This window comes from Rhineura floridana, chromosome 2, assembly GCF_030035675.1.
Source record: "Rhineura floridana isolate rRhiFlo1 chromosome 2, rRhiFlo1.hap2, whole genome shotgun sequence".
Classification (NCBI taxonomy): Eukaryota; Metazoa; Chordata; class Lepidosauria; order Squamata; family Rhineuridae; genus Rhineura; species Rhineura floridana.
The window spans coordinates 48,635,454-48,653,377 of record NC_084481.1 but is presented as its reverse complement, the minus strand read 5'-3'; the positions used below and the strand labels follow the sequence as shown (position 1 = coordinate 48,653,377).

The following is a 17,924-nucleotide window of genomic DNA, read 5'->3' as shown; positions in this document are numbered from 1 at the left end:
TGTGAAAAAGGCAAATTCCATGCTAGCGATAATTAGGAAAGGTATTGAAAATAAAACAGCCGATATCATAATGCCATTGTATAAATCTATGGTGCGGCCGCATTTGGAATACTGTGTACAGTTCTGGTCGCCTCATCTCAAAAAGGATATTATAGAGTTGGAAAAGGTTCAGAAGAGGGCAACCAGAATGATCAAGGGGATGGAGCGACTCCCTTACGAGGAAAGGTTGCAGCATTTGGGGCTTTTTAGTTTAGAGAAAAGGTGGGTCAGAGGAGACATGATAGAAGTGTATAAAATTATACATGGCATTGAGAAAGTGGATAGAAAAAAGTTCTTCTCCCTCTCTCATAATACTAGAACTCAGGGACATTCAAAGAAGCTGAATGTTGGAAGATTCAGGACAGACAAAAGGAAGTACTTCTTTACTCAGCGCATAGTTAAACTATGGAATTTGCTCCCACAAGATGAAGTAATGGCCACCAGCTTGGATGGCTTTAAAAGAAGATTAGACAAATTCATGGAGGACGGGGCTATCAATGGCTACTAGCCGTGATGGCTGTGCTCTGCCACCCTAGTCAGAGGCAGCATGCTTCTGAAAACCAGTTGCCAGAAGCCTCAGGATGGGAGAGTGTTCTTGCACTCGGGTCCTGCTTGCGGGCTTCCCCCAGGCACCTGGTTGGCCACTGTGAGAACAGGATGCTGGACTAGATGGGCCACTGGCCTGATCCAGCAGGCTCTTCTTATGTTCTTAAATGCATAGATTAGAAAAAGAATACAAAATAATATCCAAGTGTTTGGGTATCCCAGTGAGCAGAGTTAGAGCAATAATCAGGAAGTGGACACTGCATCACACCACCCAGGCATTGCGAAGAAAAGGCCATCCCTCAAAACTCAGCGCTCAAACAAGGAGACTTGGGAGAGAAACCACAGAGGCTAACAATCCCTTTGAAAGAGCTACAGAGTTCAGTGGCTGGGAGTGGAGTAATGGTGCACCAATCAACTATATCAAGAGCTCTGCATAACACTGGCCTGTATGGGAGGCTGGCAAGGAAGAAGCCCTTACTCAAAAAGAACCATCTGACAGCATGTCTGGAGTTTGCCAGAAAGCATGAGTGTGCTCCAGCTGCAATGTGGGAAAAGGTTTTGTGGTCAGATGAGACCAAGATAGAGCTTTTTGGCCAAAACTCAAAGCACTATGTGTGGGGCAAACCTAGCACTGCCCATGCCTCAAGACACACCATCCCTACAGTGAAGTACGGTGGGGGCAGCTTCATGCTGTGGGGATGCTTCTCATCAGCAGGGACTGGGTATCTTGTGAAAATTGAAGGAGGATGGATGGAACAAAATACAGAGAAATACTGCAAGAGAACCTGCTTCAGTCCACTAAAAAAATGAAGCTTGGGAGGAAATTCACTTTTCAGCAGGACAAAGATCCCAAGCACAAGGCCAAAGCAACATTGGAGTGGCTCAAGAACAAAAAGATGAATGTCCTTCAGTGGCCCAGGAAAGTTCTGAACTCAATCCCACCGAGAATCTGTGGCGTTCTTTGAAAATTGCAGTCCACAAGTGACGTCCAACCAACCTGAACGACTTGGAGTGAATCTGCCAAAAAGAATGGGCCAAGATCCCTGCGACACTGTTTGCAAAGCTGGTACATACCAACCCCAAAAGACTTAAAGCCGTTATTGCGGCAAAAGGTGGCTCTACCAAATATTAATGTGTGGGGGTTGAATACTTATGCAAGCAACATATTTCTTTTTTTATGTTTCTTACAAACATTTCCCAACATAAAACCAATGTCACCTTACTATAATTGATTTTGAGTTTCAGTGTTTCAAAACATCATACAGAATGAAATTATGATGTACTATTTGTAATTCAGTAATATGACAAGCATAGGTCAGGGGTCTGATTACTTTTGCAAAGCACTGTATATACCAATTTAAAAGTTCTTATTAACTTCTAGAAACATTTGTCAGTCTTATCACACCAAGTCTACACAAATTGTGATTTATTTACTTTTTTAAAATTAATTTGAAGCAAATAGGATCAGTACATACCAGACTGATGATCCAAAACTTGCCGAAGGACTTTTTCTGCTTTGTCAAGCTGGTTCAATTTCAGCAATAGCTCTGCCAGGTCATAACAAAGGAAATTCTGCTGCCCAGTTTTCAGAGCAGCTTCATAATAATTGATTGCCTAAAATAAATAAATAATCAAAGAGTCTATTTCATAATTCTGAAGTATCTACAGATGACATAAAACAGAAGAGCCCCTGGCTCTCAAATGGAAAATTACGTTTGCAGAACCTAAAGACAACTTTAGAATCTCTTAGCTAGTGAATTACCTTGCACATATTAACAACTAAAAAAATAATAACCAGAGAACTAGAGACACATTTCTTTTTGATACATCCATATTTTGTTTTGGTAATAGTTCCTTAGCAACTTTAATAGCCTTCGGGGGACGGGCTAATTTCAATCAGAGGAAGTACTTTTCTCTCTGATGCTGTGGCCATCCCCAAAGGACCCTTTAAACATGCTGCCCCCTTCATAGGCTAGCAGTTTAAATTCTGCAGGGAGATGAAATTGGGACTGGAAGAGTCAAACACTGCAAACATAAGGTATCGCCCGCCATTGCACAGTAGGCAGACAAAATGATAGCTCTCTCTGTTTATGAAACAAGCCAAATATCGTAGGCAGTCAGTAACACTGTGATGCTTATGAAGGCATTTGGGCACTATACAATGATAATTACATGTGTGATCTATGTGTGGGTATCAAGATTTTTTCTTTTGTTCTGTACAGATTTCCAATGGACCCAAGGTAAGTGTTCTCTTTTCTCTCCTTCCCCCTCCCCCTCCCTTCCTCTACAGTGTTCCCTTTGCATGCTCTCCCCACCAGGATGTTTCCTCTTGATTATTGTTGTTAAGTTTGTATTGTTTGTATAAAAACAAATTTATTTTTTTTAATCTGGGTTTCCCCTGGCACGCAGAAACTGCCCTCTTCCCTCTGGCTAGCCTTGTTTTACTGCTGTGCTTGTCAGCTGGTGCCATTCATTTTACTTTTTATAGAGAATTATCTATAAATTATAGAGAAGAAGTAATGAAAATTATGTGCGTGTGAGAAAAGGTGGGTGAGGGAAAGAGGGAATTGGAAATTTCAAAACAGAATATTTAAAGTTTTTTGCCACTAGCTTTGTGTGTGTGTGTGTGTGTGTGTGTGTGTGTGTGTGTGTGTGTGTGTGTGTGTGTGTGTGTGAGAGAGAGAGAGAGAGAGAGAGAGAGAGAGAGAGAGAGAGAGAGGGGGGGGGGGAGAGAGGGGGAGAGAGGGGGAGGGGGAGAGGGGGAGAGGGGGAGAGGGGGAGGGGGAGAGGGGGAGAGGGGGAGAGGGAGAGGGGGAGAGGGAGAGGGGGAGAGGGAGAGGGGGAGAGAGCATGCATACTGATTGAGGGCACATCAATATTCAAAATCGTGGGCTCTTCTGGAGGCATCCTAGGAAGCTGATGGATGAGATACAAGCCATTCATCTTTTCAAACCCAATAGTATCCAACTCAATAGATCTGCTAGTGTAAGGATTTCTGCTTGTGCACCAGAAACTCTACTTCTTCTCTCCCTGCGTGCCCTCTAAATCTCTTTTGCGGGTTCCCCCAACCCTCAGGAACATATTTGGGGAGGGCGCAAGGGGGCACACGCAGGGGGAGGAGGAGCAGAGGTTCCACAGTGCAAGCAGAAATCTTTGTGTTAGCAGATCTATTGTGTTCGATACTGCCCTTTATAATATACCTTTGAATACTTATGAGTCTTGATTAGAGCATTCCCAATTTTACGAGCCAACGCTCCATCTCTTGGATTCATCTTCAAAGCCTGTTCATAAACCATTATGGCTTCTTCAGGCTAGAATAGCAACAGATAAAGTTAATTTAATTTTTTGTTTAAGAATGCTTCCAAAACAGTGTACAACAGAAAGGAAAGGAGGTTTTGCAACTAAGCAACCCCCCACCAAAACTAAAAAACACAGGTTGAGGCTCCAGAAGGAAGCGGGGGAGGGGAGAGAGCACACAAACACTTGGGAGTGTTTTTCACAGGTAAGCAGTCAAGACAACCTGATCTGATGAAAGCCTTAACACCGCCACCTGGGTTCCCTGAAGCTCTTACATTATTTGAACTAGAAACAAACAAGCCCAAACGGAGGGCACAATACACAGCATGCATACAAATGGAATGCCACAGGACTCAGGAGAACCTCAATTCCTTCCTCTCCGTGAAGGTGCATATACCTCCCGTATCCCCATTCAGCTGGCTCACAGTGCAACTAATTTGCAACTGAGGAAGAGGAAATCTCAGTGGGGATACGGGAAGGGCACACATTTGAGAGGGGAAACAACACTCTAGTGAGCTCCATGGTGAACCCCTTGTGTACAGGTGCTCTGCTGTGATGGAATGTACTTTTCATTGACAGAGGACCGCTTTACCTTCTCCTTCCACATTTCCTCTCTTGCGCGGCAGACAGACTTGAAAATAAACCCACAAAAGTTACTAGCCTGCAAGTGGGTAGCAAGAAAAGGGACAGAGAGCTGAATTTCTCTGTTGGGCACAGGGGAGGGGGGCTTCCTCCCAGCAACTAGCTTGGGTTTGTATGCCAGGCATAGAGGAGAGACAGGGTGCTCCATCCCTCTTTTGCCAGCCTTCTCAATCACCTCTGTTGAATTCTATACACTTGCCTGTATACAATTCCTAGTCACATATGGCTGCCAGGGTAATGCTTAAATAAAAGGCTGGGGGTAGGGCTTGATAAATCATTTCTTTTCATGACAGAGTTGATCACTCTCTAAACATAATCTCATAACCATAACATCCTAAAGCTGCAAATGCTTACCTCCTGGATATTCATATATGCATCACCAAGGAGAAGAAAGGTATGAGAACTTGGGAGTTTCTCTACCAGGTCTCTGAAAAGAAGAAGAAATCATAATAAAATGTGCCAGCAGTTGAATCTGTTTGCTGCTGGTAAAAGTAAGCTAAATATCAATGGCCACAGTCTTTTTTTTTATTGCTTTTTCATAGACTAGTTGCAAATGTTTATTTCTTTGTCTTCAGAAGCTTCAATTTGACAAGGGCAGAGAATGTCTGTGTTCTAGAGAAAGTAAATTAAGATGAGATATTATACTGGAAATCTTAGTTTTAATTAAGATGCCTAAATTTTCCATTTAGCTTGCTTTCCTATCTATACCAGTGCTACAAACAGTTCAGTATCATAGAATACATGGTAACTAAAATTAGAGACATTATCAAGGAAGAATGCAAACAAACAATACCTTTAGTTAAAAAGAGAGAAAGACCTAAATGGATGACTGATGAAACTCTTAAAATGGTTAAAGAGAGAAGGAAAGCAAAAGCAAAAGGAGATACAAACACGGTCAGAACCCTAAATGCAATAAATACTGCGACTAGTACGTAGAGACAAAGAGAACTATTACAGTAGTTACCGTATAGAAATAGAAGAGGACAACAAAAAAGGTAAAATAAGAGCCCTATTCCAAAAGCTTAGAGAAATCAAAGGGAAATTTAAACCAAGAGTAGGGCTGTTGAATAATCAACAGGGGAACGAACACACTGACTGACCGAGATAAAAGGAAGATTGAAGGAATACACTGAAGAACTATATAAAAGAGATGCAAGGATGACAGATACATTCACAGAGGAACCGTATGATGAAGAACCAGAAATTTTAGAATGTGAGGTAGAAACTGCTCTAAAAATACTTGGAAGAAACAAATCAACAGGAACAGATGGTATACCAATAGAGTTGTTACAAGTTACTAACACAGAATCTGTTCAAATTGTGATAAAAATTTGTCAACAAATATGGAAAATAAAACAATGGCCCACAGACTGGAAGTGTTCAATATACATCCCAAATCCAAAGAAAGGGGATCCAAGGAAATGCAGTAATTATCGAACTATTGCCTTAATATCCCATGCAAGTAAAGTAATGCTCAAGATTCTCCAACAAAGGCTCTTACCGTATATGGAGTGAGAAGTGCCAGATGTCCAGGCTCTATTTAGAAATGAAAGAGGTACCAGAGATCATATTGCAAACATACATTGGATAATGGAACGGAGCAAGGAATTTCAGAAGAAAATCACCCTGTGTTTTATAGATTACAGCAAAGCCTTTGATTGTGTAGATCATGAAAAACTATAGAATGCTTTAAAAGAAATGGGGGTGCCACAGCATCTGAGTGTCCTGATGCACAACCTACACTCTGGACAAGAGGCTACTGTAATATGGAGAAACCAATTTGTTCCCCATCGGAAAGGGTGTGAGACAGGGGTGTATTTTATCACCCTCTTTGTTTAATCTATATGCAGTACATATCATACGGAAAGTGGGATTGGACCAAGATGGAGGCGTGAAAACTGGAGGGTGAAATATTTGTAATTTAAGATATGCAGACGATACCATACTACTAGCAGAAAACAGTAATGATTTGAAAAGAATGCTGATGAAAGTTAAAGAGGAAAGCACAAAAGTAAGGCTACCAGCTGAACATCAGGAAGACTAAAGTAATGACAACAGAAGATTTATGTAACTTTAAAGTTGACAATGAGGACAAATTAACTTGTCAAGGATTATCAATACCTTGGCACAGTCATCAACCAAAATGGAGACAATAGTCAAGAAATCAGAAGAAGGCTAGGACTGGGAGGGCAGCTATGATAGAACTAGAAAAGGTTCTCAAATGCAAACATGTATCACTGAACACTAAAGTCAGGATCATTCAGAGTATGGTATTCCCGATCTCTATGTATGGATGTGAAAGTTGGACAGTGAAAAAAGTGGATAAGAGAAAAATCAACATTTGAAATGTGGTGTTGGAGGAGAGCTTTGCTGATACCATAGACCACAAAAAAAAAACAAAAAAAACCTGGGTGTTAGAACAAATTAAACCAGAACTATCATTAGAAGCTAAAATGATGAAACTGAGGTTATCATACTTTGGACACATCATGAGAAGACATGATTCACTAGAAAAGACAATAATGCTGGGAAAAACAGAAGGGAGTAGAAAAAGAGGAAGGCCAAACAAGAGATGGATTGATTCCATAAAGGAAGTCACAGAGTTGAACTTACAAGATCTGAACAGGGTGGTTTATAACAGATGCTACTGGAGGTCGCCGATTCATAGCGTCACCATAAGTCGTAATTGACTTGAAGGCACATAACAACGAAGTATGGTTCAGAAGAGAGACAGGTGCATATTAATTAAAAATAAGGACTCCAAGAGAAAAGCTGGGATAAATCTAAATTTTGGGGAATCTAATTTGAATTCTCTCTCTCACACACAAATTACACGAAAAAGGTAAAACTGTTATATTTTAAGAGAACAAGAATAAACTACATGTAGTTACAGGTGACAACATCAGAATTCAATAATACAGTCTCTTTAGCCCTTAGCATTGCAATGCAGTATGAAAGAAAATGTTTCTACACAAGGCCAGATATCACAATGTTTACTATAAGACTAAAATTAATTTAAAAAATAAAGAAAATGGGGGGGGAGGAGAGGGGATGTACTTTGGGGGATGAAGCAGATATCCTTCCTTGGCAACAAAGTAGTACAAAAGGTGCAAGCTAAGATTTTATTGACAGCATTTTACAAAGAAGCAATACTGTACAATACCAAACTGTTGTATCTATATATGCAGACCCTTCTTGGCCCCTTGTCAGAGACCACAGATTGAACTGCTCCCTTATGATAGCTTTAACTAAAAATCAGAGATGGGGAACCTGTGGCCTGAGATACTGTTGGGCTCCAACACCCATCTGCCCCTGCCAGCATCGCCAACAATCAGAGATTATGGGAGTTGTAGTCCAAATATGCACACAGAAGGCCACAACCTCCCCACCTCTGCTGCTACAGAGATACGCATCTGATAAATACTATCATGACCGACAGCTATTCTTCCAACATGTGCATTTTTGTTTACATTTATCACTAAAGGGCAGAGATTTCAAAATAGATGGCTATTTGCATATCAATTCACAATGTTTTTTAGCAAAGCGATTTACTTTTGCAGGGAAACATGCAGGGAATGAGTCTGGCCCAGTATTATTATTTTGACAATTTAAGCTCGTACCTGTAACAGCTTGCATATAGCTTCTTATCTTTTCTGTGCTCCAGATAGATCTCTGCCATTTTTTCTTTGCCTTGAACAAAGTAAGTCTGCTCTGGTGTTATATTCCTGAGCATTGTCAAAGCCGTTTCAATGTCGCCTTGCACAAGTGCTAGGTCTGCATTAGCAATCATGACTCTTAGTTCTTCGGGGGTGCCAGAAAATTCATTGATAGCATCTTGGAGGACTTTAATGGCTTCATGCTTCAAAAAAGTACAATCATTTTTGTTAAATGAAGATTTCCATCCCTAAACTTTTCCTGCAAAACTGTGGTTTTCACCCTTTATACTTTTAGGGAGACCATTTCACATCAATTTGCTGAGGAATCTCTGTGTACTGGGGAGGATGACATTGTGGGGGCATTTTTTTCTAGACAGCACCATCAGTTCACACAGAACACCAGCTATGCTTACTGGGCCTTGCATGAATTAAACACATGCCCTAAAATACACCAAATGCTTCCCTTAGAGCTGCATGAGTGGCAGCAGTGAGTAAGCTTTATGGGGTTGGGGAACCCTCCAAAATAAGTGTGTGGAAGGCAGCGCAGGGGGCTACAGGGGTTAAGGTGGAAATGGGCAAAACTCACTTCCTCTTCTTCTTCCTCCTGCAGTAGCCTCAACTGAATTAAAAACTATTTCACAAACAGATGGTTCCAGCCCATTATCTGTGCCACTCTTGGCAGGATGATTACAAACTCTCTTAACACTTAAAAATGGTATTATGGGTAACAAGTATCCCAGGTTTGTAAATCACATTCAAACGTTGTGTACCAGTTTTACATATGAAGTAGAATCTTGTTGTACCTGTTCGCCATTCAAACGATGGGCCTCTACCAGTTCCAGATAGACAGACACTCGATCGCTCCCATCAATTTCAATCTTCTTTGTTCTTGATTTTGAAGAAGATGTAGCTCCTCTCATCCCAGGCAAAATCATTGCCATCTGCAAGGTTTTAATGGCTTCTGCTATTTCCCCCATCTTTATTTGGGCCTGAGATTTTATTAAGTGGTACACAGGATGCTCCCTGACCTAACAAAGAGGAAATAATCAGTATCTATGCTGTCCTGTCTTCCAAGGAGAAGAAAAAAAAAAAGCCTCACAATTCATTGTATCAAATCACCTTCATATTAATGGGATAATCACGTACATTGTTATAAGCAATTTGGAAAGTAATATAGAATTGCTTAGCTTTCATTCAGGACATCAGCCTTTCAAGCAACTACTTCCCACTCAGGACAGTGCCGACTACTTTTGTTCAATAGTGCCCCATAATATTCAAAATAACTCACAAATCCTAATGTTCCTTTTTTTATATTTTTAAAAAGTCTTTTATTCTTTTACTGGTATCCTGCCTTTGCTTCAGGGAGCTGAGGGATCCAAGCTGGCATTCCACGCAGACACTGATCAGGTGGAAACGTGCTTAGCTTCAACAAGATGTTTGCTTTGTGTGCACTTTAAGATCACACCCTGGATATAAAATACTCTACATCAATAACACACGTTGTTGATCCCATTACTTTCATACAATCAATCAATTTATTGTTCACTGGCCAATCAGGCCATACACTTAATTGTAGGGTTCAATAGCAATTCCCCTCCAAGTGTAATTCTATTCCTACTGGCTGGCACAGATTACTACATGTCATATAGGGCAGCCAAATTTATCATACTGGCTCTGGAGAAATGGAAGTCCCTTATTGTTTACTTTAGATGACAATATATGTTAACATGCAGTGAGATTTTTGCAATGAAATATTTTAAAACAAGATTTTATTATGGTAATTATTCTGTATGTATCCAGTCTGTTGTTTTTTGTTGTTTTACAATTGTGTTACTGTTTTTTAAAATTACTTTTATAATTTTATAATTACTTTTATAGTCTGCATCTCTGTCAGAATTGTTTAATATGTTTTTAATAATGTTTTTAACCCTTTTTAAAGTTGTTTTTTAAAAAATGTTTTTAATGCTGTTTTGTTTTAATGTATTTTAAGATACGTTTTTATGATGTTTTAAAGTGTTTTTGTGCTTTGTTTGCTGCCCTGGGCTCCTGCTGGGAGGAAGGGCAGGATACAAATTAAATAAATAAATAAATAATAAATAAATCAAATACAACATCCCAAAATCCCCCAAACCTCTCTCACACTCTCACACATACTCACATGACAAAGAAATGGAGAAAGATTACAGGGGATTCCTTCAAAGATGAAGGAAAATGCAATTTAGCACCCAGCACTAGCTTCAACCTCAAGCTGTAGAGCTTTCTGGGAAGTATGCCAGTGTCAGTCTTTGCTCCTCTGCCTAAGTAACATTAGTAAATCATGGCAGATGGGGTGCTTGGGGGCTGGAGCTGGGCCAGCTAATGATCTACTGGATTATGAACTGGTCTAGAGACTGGTGATGGACCTGATGCAAGCCTGTCTGCTGCACCAGCCTGGAGCTATAACAGCAAAAATTGGCATTTTCACTCTCACCACTAGCACCTACCACCCCAGACACAAGTGTCAAGTCTTCGGATGTGTCAATGGCTCCATCACTCCATTCAGTCCTGCTGCTCCTGGTCAAGAGTTAGGATTGCAGTCTTCGTGACCAGTGTGGCACTAGAAACCCATAATTTTTAATTTACGCTGTTAACATTTCCCTGTCAGCAGCCAGATCATCAACAGCCAATGACTGCTTTCAGATGATCATATCTTGGCTTAATTTCATATGAATAAATAGTTTGGCTGCAGATGCAGTCCCTTCTCTCCTCCCTTTGGACAAGTGAGTAAACAAATCAGGAACTATTCCATTAGCTATAGTTTCCTGTTTCACCCAAACCAGGAAATGACAGTTAATGGAAGTCTTCTCAGTTTGCTATATTTAATGTGAGCACTCTATTATTTATTATTTCTAATCTGAAAGTGTTTACTGTGGGCCCAACTATCATGAGATTGTATTTTATTGTCATAAAAGGTTTTCCCACAGGTGACATTATTCTATTTAACTGAATGCAAAAGATTAACAGCTGGGCATACTAAAAGCATGCATCAGGGATCTGCCTACCAGGCACTATATCACCAGCAGCAAGTTATGCTAGCTCTGCCAGACGTACCAGTGTTCTGCAGACTCTCATTAGGATTTTCTGCTGGACAAGACACACCCTCATGATCAGTGACAAGGTTGGCACATACCTAATCAATGAGCTCTAGATGTAAGATTGCAGGCCATTTTAACAATCTTCCTAATGTAAGGAATGCATGGGCAGAAATGGTGCTAGCTCTAGAGCTAGAATTAATAAATAGCAGATGCTACAGACAAATTAACTGCCATTCAGCCACAAATCAGAAATTTAATTTTAGCTTTACAAAGAGATCCAACGGCTCTATTTTGTCATTAGTTGATTTAATCGTATTTAAAATCCGATTTCCCTTTCATCTTCCAACTTTTCCAAAAGAGTCTATAACTGATTCATGGGGCTTGCAACAATATAAAGATAAAAAAGTCTAGTAGTCTATACTTCCAGGCCTCCTGAACGGCAATCATGGTAGGATTTCTTTTGTACTGAGGGCAAAAAATACACAATACTAAATAATGAAACACAGTCCACCCCTAAGCCTGAAACCCTACACTGCCTTCTGGTATTTACCTATTTCAACTAAGAACTCTTCATTTAAAGACTAAACAAATGTATTTTTTTATTCTGTGATAGTTACTGAGGTCTTGACAATTTAAAATCATTAAATTAATATTTTTGACTTGGGATATAATTCTGGCAGCAAGTTAAAATGCCAATCAAATGTGGAATGAAAATAAAGATATGTTAGGCTAGATTTTCCAATCAAGTTTACCTCAAAATTATAGCTTAGGCAGAGCTCCAGAGACTGAGAACAGAGTTTGAAGTTGTTTTGCAACAAATAAACTTGAGCCATAAGGAGATAAGCATCTGCATATGAAGGATTCTGTTCTATACAGTGCTGCAGGATACTTTGGGATGCTTCAGGGTTACCTGATCAGGTTAAACAAACAAAACATAAAACAAAGAAAAAATAAATTCAAAATACTGACATTTTAGGATTGCAGTTGCAGGACAGGTTCACATTAACAGATTACACCACCCCAGCCCTCAAATCTTATTAAAAAGTGGTATTTTTGAAATTTCAAAAATTAAAGAACCAATGAAATCATATAAGAAAGAGAACATACCAGTCACCAACTCTATGCTACCATTTGGTTAATACAGTGTTTTATGAATCCCATAGTACAATTTATTTTTAAAAAAACTTTCAAACATTGCTTCTGTTTCCAATGTTCAGGATGTGAGTGGCACTGTTTACATAGTTAAAAACACACAATCCGCACCCAAGTGATATATCCAACAGGTCAGGGGGAACCCTAAAATTTCCAGGAGTGCAAAAGCTGTTTAGGGGAAAAAACCTGAGGGGGGGGGCAGGGGCTGAATCCCAAAATATCACGAGAACCGAACATGCCAAATGGTCAGGGGCAGTGGGAGTGTGTATAATCCATACCAAGGAGTACTCCACACTATAACATTTTTTTCTCAGGCCCCGGTGCTGCAATTATTATTTGCGTTGGTTCAGACTCAGAGATTACCTGCCAGATATTTCACCTTTGCAACTAAATAGGCAGCTTGCAGAAGACCAGGAACAGTTTTAACCACAGTTTCAAGGACTGATGCACAAGGTTTGAGAAGTGGTGAAGGAGGTTGTCCTCGACCTGCAGGCTAGAGGTAAACACAAGGCACCTTAATTTATTACAGAGAAAATGGAGGCAGGTTTTCCTTTTTTTAGAAAGAAAATCACAATTAAATGTGTATCTGGGCCAAGAGTGTATTTTCACCAGATTGAGGGCCTGTTTTCTGGATCCACTCAGCATGTAACACCCATGTTTTTGAACCAATACTGACTTACAGCAAAATGTGCTGTGTGCTGAGGCAGTTGTGTGAATGCAGACACCACACACATTTAGCATAGAATTTGCTTTTGGCATGCTGACATGGCTCAGAGGGAAGCACTTCAAGCTCTGGAAGGCCAGCGATAGCACAGAAAGACATTGGGGGGCTGGCTCTGAATGTACAAGTAGCATCTACCGAACTAAATCTTCAATTTCCTCTTCTAGAAAGAAAAAGCTTGCAGAAAGGAAACCTAATATAATACGCACAGTTAGGCTTAAGATTATAATAATATTTTAAACAGTGTTCACAAAGCAATGCTCCAAACCTACTTGCTTATTCTACTTCAAACTGAATAAAGAAATATCTGATTACTGAGAACAGCTGTGGGGAGCCTGTGGCCTTCCAGCTCCCAGCAGCCCCAGCCAGCATCAGCAATGGTTAGGGATGATGGGAATTGGAATCCAATCACACCTAGAGGACCACAGGTTCCCTCATCCCTGATTTAAAAACACAGAAACAACTCTTTATAAGCAGATGAACAGGATTAGCATGATTCTCTCACACTGAACCCTGGTCTTATTTGCTACATTAACAAATGATGTATGCAGCGTATCTAATTTGAGTGGATAAATTCTATCAATAATTGGAAATTCTATCAATAATTGGTGTGATTATGATAGGTTGTTGCTGCATTAGGAAGCAGAGTGGATTTTCAAACAAGAGTATCTAATTTCTTGTCATGACAATTTCTGGACTTATTTACAAGTAAAATAAGAATACTTCAAGGTTACTCCACTATAAACTACTGCTCACTCCTTATACTGGACAGTGCTTAGAATCTTTGTGATTTTTCCTAATTGTCTTCCCTTCAACTTGAAACCTTTCTTGAGCACAAATAGTTGAAAGTCGAACCATAATAAATTGCTTTTCTTTTTTAGAAGGACAAGAATTCGAGCTCCTTACCTGCGTTGGGCAAAAATTAAGATACTCCTTAATAATTTCTATCAAAAAGTCAGGATTTAATTTTTCAAAATATTCTACACCAAGCGGTAAGCCTTGCAAAGAGGAAAAATGAGTATCAAGCACATCGTTCAATAAAGTAATAACTTCCTCTTGTCTTTTATGTTTCTTCATAGCCAACACTGCACACAAGTAAGATAGCTCCTACAAAACAAATAGAAAATCACATGGAATATCTATAATTAAATCAGTCTTATCATTAACTTGTCACCTGGCCACCGCTGGTAGCTAAAAACTGCCCTTATGTGTCCAGGGGCCCTGATTAGCAGCGCATTTCCTGCCATGCATTGAATTCTTTAAAAAAAAATCCACTGGACATTCTTCACTGAGTGCTGACTGAACTCTTGTGAATTAACAGGCCAGTCCTTTTGTTCCAGAAGTCTCCTGTGTTGCTTGGCAAAGAGACCTACTATTTGCATCCTGTTTGCAATCAAAACCCCTAAATTAAGAGAGCAGATCAGTCAGCAGATTGTGCTCTACAAGCATACCCAGTGGTCACTTCCAGATGACCTGTTTATTGAGCATTCATCCTGCTTTGTATGCTGGGAGGTAATATGATGTTGTCAAGCAAATAATATCCTGCACTTTGCAGTGCATTTTCCAGCCATTTTCCTTATTACAAAAGTGTGATTTTGGGAGAGGGGAGAAGCAGATTTGTTGCACAAGAGCACCAAATAACCTTAGTTGGGCAACCTGAATGTGACTGAATCCAACCAGAAAATAGTGACAGTCTAGAAGCACCCTTTGTTTCTGGAAGAAACTTCTGTTTATATTTTTCTTCTTCCAACACTGTCATAGTGTGAATTAGCTGTTTGGATACGCAACAGAAACTGTAGCTGCCTTACTACTGGAAATGACTGTCAAATAGAGTTTAAGGCATGCTGTAAACTGCTTATGGTTCCTCGGTGTAAAAACTATGCACTTTACTAATGCTCTGAGACCATGTAGAGACCATGAGGCTGCAGCAGAGAAGGGAAGCTGTGTCTCTATCAGTTCTTCTGAGAAGCCAGCTCCATCAGGCTTCTCCCTCTCTCAAATGTGACTTGGCAGCAGCCAATCCATCAAGCTGCAGCAAAGAGAGAGAGAAATGGGAAGCAGGGCCACTATATCACTGGAGAGGCCGGCAATGTTTGGCTCTTCTTCTCCTTGAATTGTTTCCATTCTAGCCGCACTCTGTAACAGAGGCCCCATCCGCACTCTACAGTTAAAGCAGTATCATACTACTTTAAACAGCCATGGTTTCCCCCAAAGAATCCTGGGAACTATAGTTTGTTAAGGCTGCTGAGAACTGTTGAGAAACTATTCCTTTCACAGAGCCACAATTCTGAGTGGTTTAACAATCAATCTCTTTTTCCAGGGAACTCTGAGAACTGTAGCTCTGTGAGGGGAATAGAGGTCTTCTAACAACTTTCAACACCCTTAAACTACACTACCCAGGATTCTTGGGGAAAACCATGACTGTTTGAAGTGGTTTGTTGTTGTTGTTATGTGCCTTCAAGTCGATTACGACTTATGGCAACCCTTTGAATCAGTGACCTCCAATAGCATCTGTCATGAGCCACCCTGTTCAGATCTTGTAAGTCCAGGTCTGTGGCTTCCGTTATGGAATCAATCCATCTCTTGTTTGGTCTTCCTCTTTTTCTACTTCCTTCTGTTTTTCCCAGCATTATTGTCTTTTCCAGTGAATCATGTCTTATGACTTCTTTAAATGTAGAGTGCAGATGGGGCCTAAGAAATAGTGTTGAAGTTTACTTCCCACCTGAGGGCAAGGACTCCCTAATTACTGATCTATGTAAGGTGCTCTAGGATCATTTTCATCTTAAGAGTGGAGTAAAAATGCTTCAAACAAACAAACGTATTACTTTGCCTGCTCTTCAGCTGAGCTCTAGTTACCAAAAACTGAAATAAAAATCCAGCCTCAGTTTTCAAATTCTTGCTCAAGTAAAAGGGATAGGCAGGGTAGATATGTTCATATTCAAAATCCTGTGCAGTTCTGTTATGCAAATGTGCAAAATGATGGGAAAATAGGCATTGTAAATAAGGACCACATAAATAAATAAATAAATAAATAAATTCTTGCATTTGGTCAGAATCTATGAAGGAGAACTAGTAAGGCCACAATTTTTGTACGTGCTACTTTAGCAATACACAAAGGCACACAGGGAGGTGGCTGTTTTTAACCCTCAAGTGTTTTCCCTTAAAAAAACAAACTTCTAATACTGTAATCTCAGAAATCCAAAAAAAGCTTTTTTAACTTGTGCTTTCTTAAATCTGAAGTTCTCTCCCACCCCCACATCATCAGCATCATAGCAGCAGCAGCTTGGAGCCAATGAAGGGCAAGTTGAACTCCATATGTGCAATGTGGCTTCCCACCCCTCCTCCTCCTCCCTATCCCTCAAACGCCTCCTGAAGGTTAGGTGACCCTCCATAAAGTGTGGGATATGGTGTTTGCAAGAGGGGCTGCAATGGGAGCGAGAAACTCAGCAAAAATGGGGGGGGGGATTTTGTATGAGCAGAAGTGCCTTTCCATTGGTTCATGCAAGGCATCTTTGGATCCAAACCATTTTTAATGTTCACATGTGTAGTAATCAGCAGGCATCTTTTTTTTCTTTTTGTAGGCTAGCCACATGTGAACTTATTTGTAAAGCTGATTAAAAAATTATTTGTAAGCAACAAATTTAAAATAATTTTACTTTGAAGATTCCTTTTCCATCCACACTTAGGAACGTTGTCACATTATCCAACTTCCAAATGTTAACGTTTATGCCCAATAGCTAACATTAAGTTTATTACGCTTAACACATATTCTATTTTATAAGATTCTATTCTATTCTCTATTCTATTCTCTCAGTGTCTTCCTGATACATTTAAGTCAAATGGAATGAAGGAAAACTTGTTGGCTGGCACGAACACTCTGCACACATTCAGATCTGAGCAAAGAAGCATTCTGTGCCTTGAAACCCAAGAATGGAGCATTGCAAGGAACAGAAAAGAAAGAGCAGATCCCTTGGTTAAGAATTCTTTGTCGACATTAATATTCTAACACAGTAATAACCAGAACTGCATCTTCAGTCAGGTTAGAATCAAAGCATTTCTGGAAAGGATCATTGTCTTACTGCTGATTTCCCGATAGACTGTTGGATTTCATTCAGGAACTCCAACTGCTGCTCTACATCGTCTAACTTCCCTTCTATTAGCTGGCTTCGGATAATTCCTGTAATGCAAAGTCATCCAATTTCAGCTTTGCTGTACAAAGATTCTTTAGAGTTTAGTATCCTTTTTTTCATTCAATCAGATTTCACAGTCTATAGGAACATATTAGAGACTCAAAAGCAAGGCGGAGGGGAAGCTGATGAGAATACAAATCATGCTCAAAATATGCTTTAATAAAATCACACAGGTTACTTGCAGTAATAAAATTATTCAGGGGAAAAAGTGAAGCCAGGGTTGCGTGCTCTTGAAAGCACAAGTCTATCTTAAGTCATACCAGTTAGTGCAGGAACACTTGTCTCGTCAAGATCCATGGCAGTCTTGTACCATTTTAAGGCCTCCTTTATTTTCCCTTGTAGAGTCATCTGGTAGCCAAGTTCTGTAGCAATATCTGCATCGTGAGAGGCTAAGCTGAAAGCTCTTTCCACCAGACTTTGAGTTTGCTGAAGAATCAGTGGATTGCGGCCGCACTATAGTTAGGGACAGTTTCCAATATGAATGTTTTCAGATTTAAAATCTATACTTTCACTATTTTAAAAAGATGTAGAAACAGCCATTAAATGTTACATAAAAATGTACAACAGTAAGTATATGAATGGGTGATGGCTTGTGGGGGGGTTGCAT

The 17,924-nt window shown here is 39.9% G+C and overlaps 1 protein-coding gene across 1 annotated transcript in view; it reads right to left on the bottom strand.

Moving 5' to 3' along the window:
* The window catches only part of TTC21B (tetratricopeptide repeat domain 21B), a 66,816-nt gene that overhangs the window by 26,883 nt on the left and 22,009 nt on the right, over positions 1-17,924 (bottom strand). The window contains exons 9-18 of the mRNA XM_061608583.1: positions 17,578-17,770; positions 17,207-17,304; positions 14,034-14,234; positions 12,770-12,899; positions 12,007-12,164; positions 8,984-9,208; positions 8,145-8,383; positions 4,879-4,951; positions 3,786-3,896; positions 2,061-2,199 (exon numbers count right to left, since the gene is read on the bottom strand). Of these exons, the coding sequence (XP_061464567.1) occupies positions 2,061-2,199; positions 3,786-3,896; positions 4,879-4,951; positions 8,145-8,383; positions 8,984-9,208; positions 12,007-12,164; positions 12,770-12,899; positions 14,034-14,234; positions 17,207-17,304; positions 17,578-17,770 (1,567 nt within the window). The remainder of the gene's footprint in view (positions 1-2,060; positions 2,200-3,785; positions 3,897-4,878; positions 4,952-8,144; positions 8,384-8,983; positions 9,209-12,006; positions 12,165-12,769; positions 12,900-14,033; positions 14,235-17,206; positions 17,305-17,577; positions 17,771-17,924) is intronic.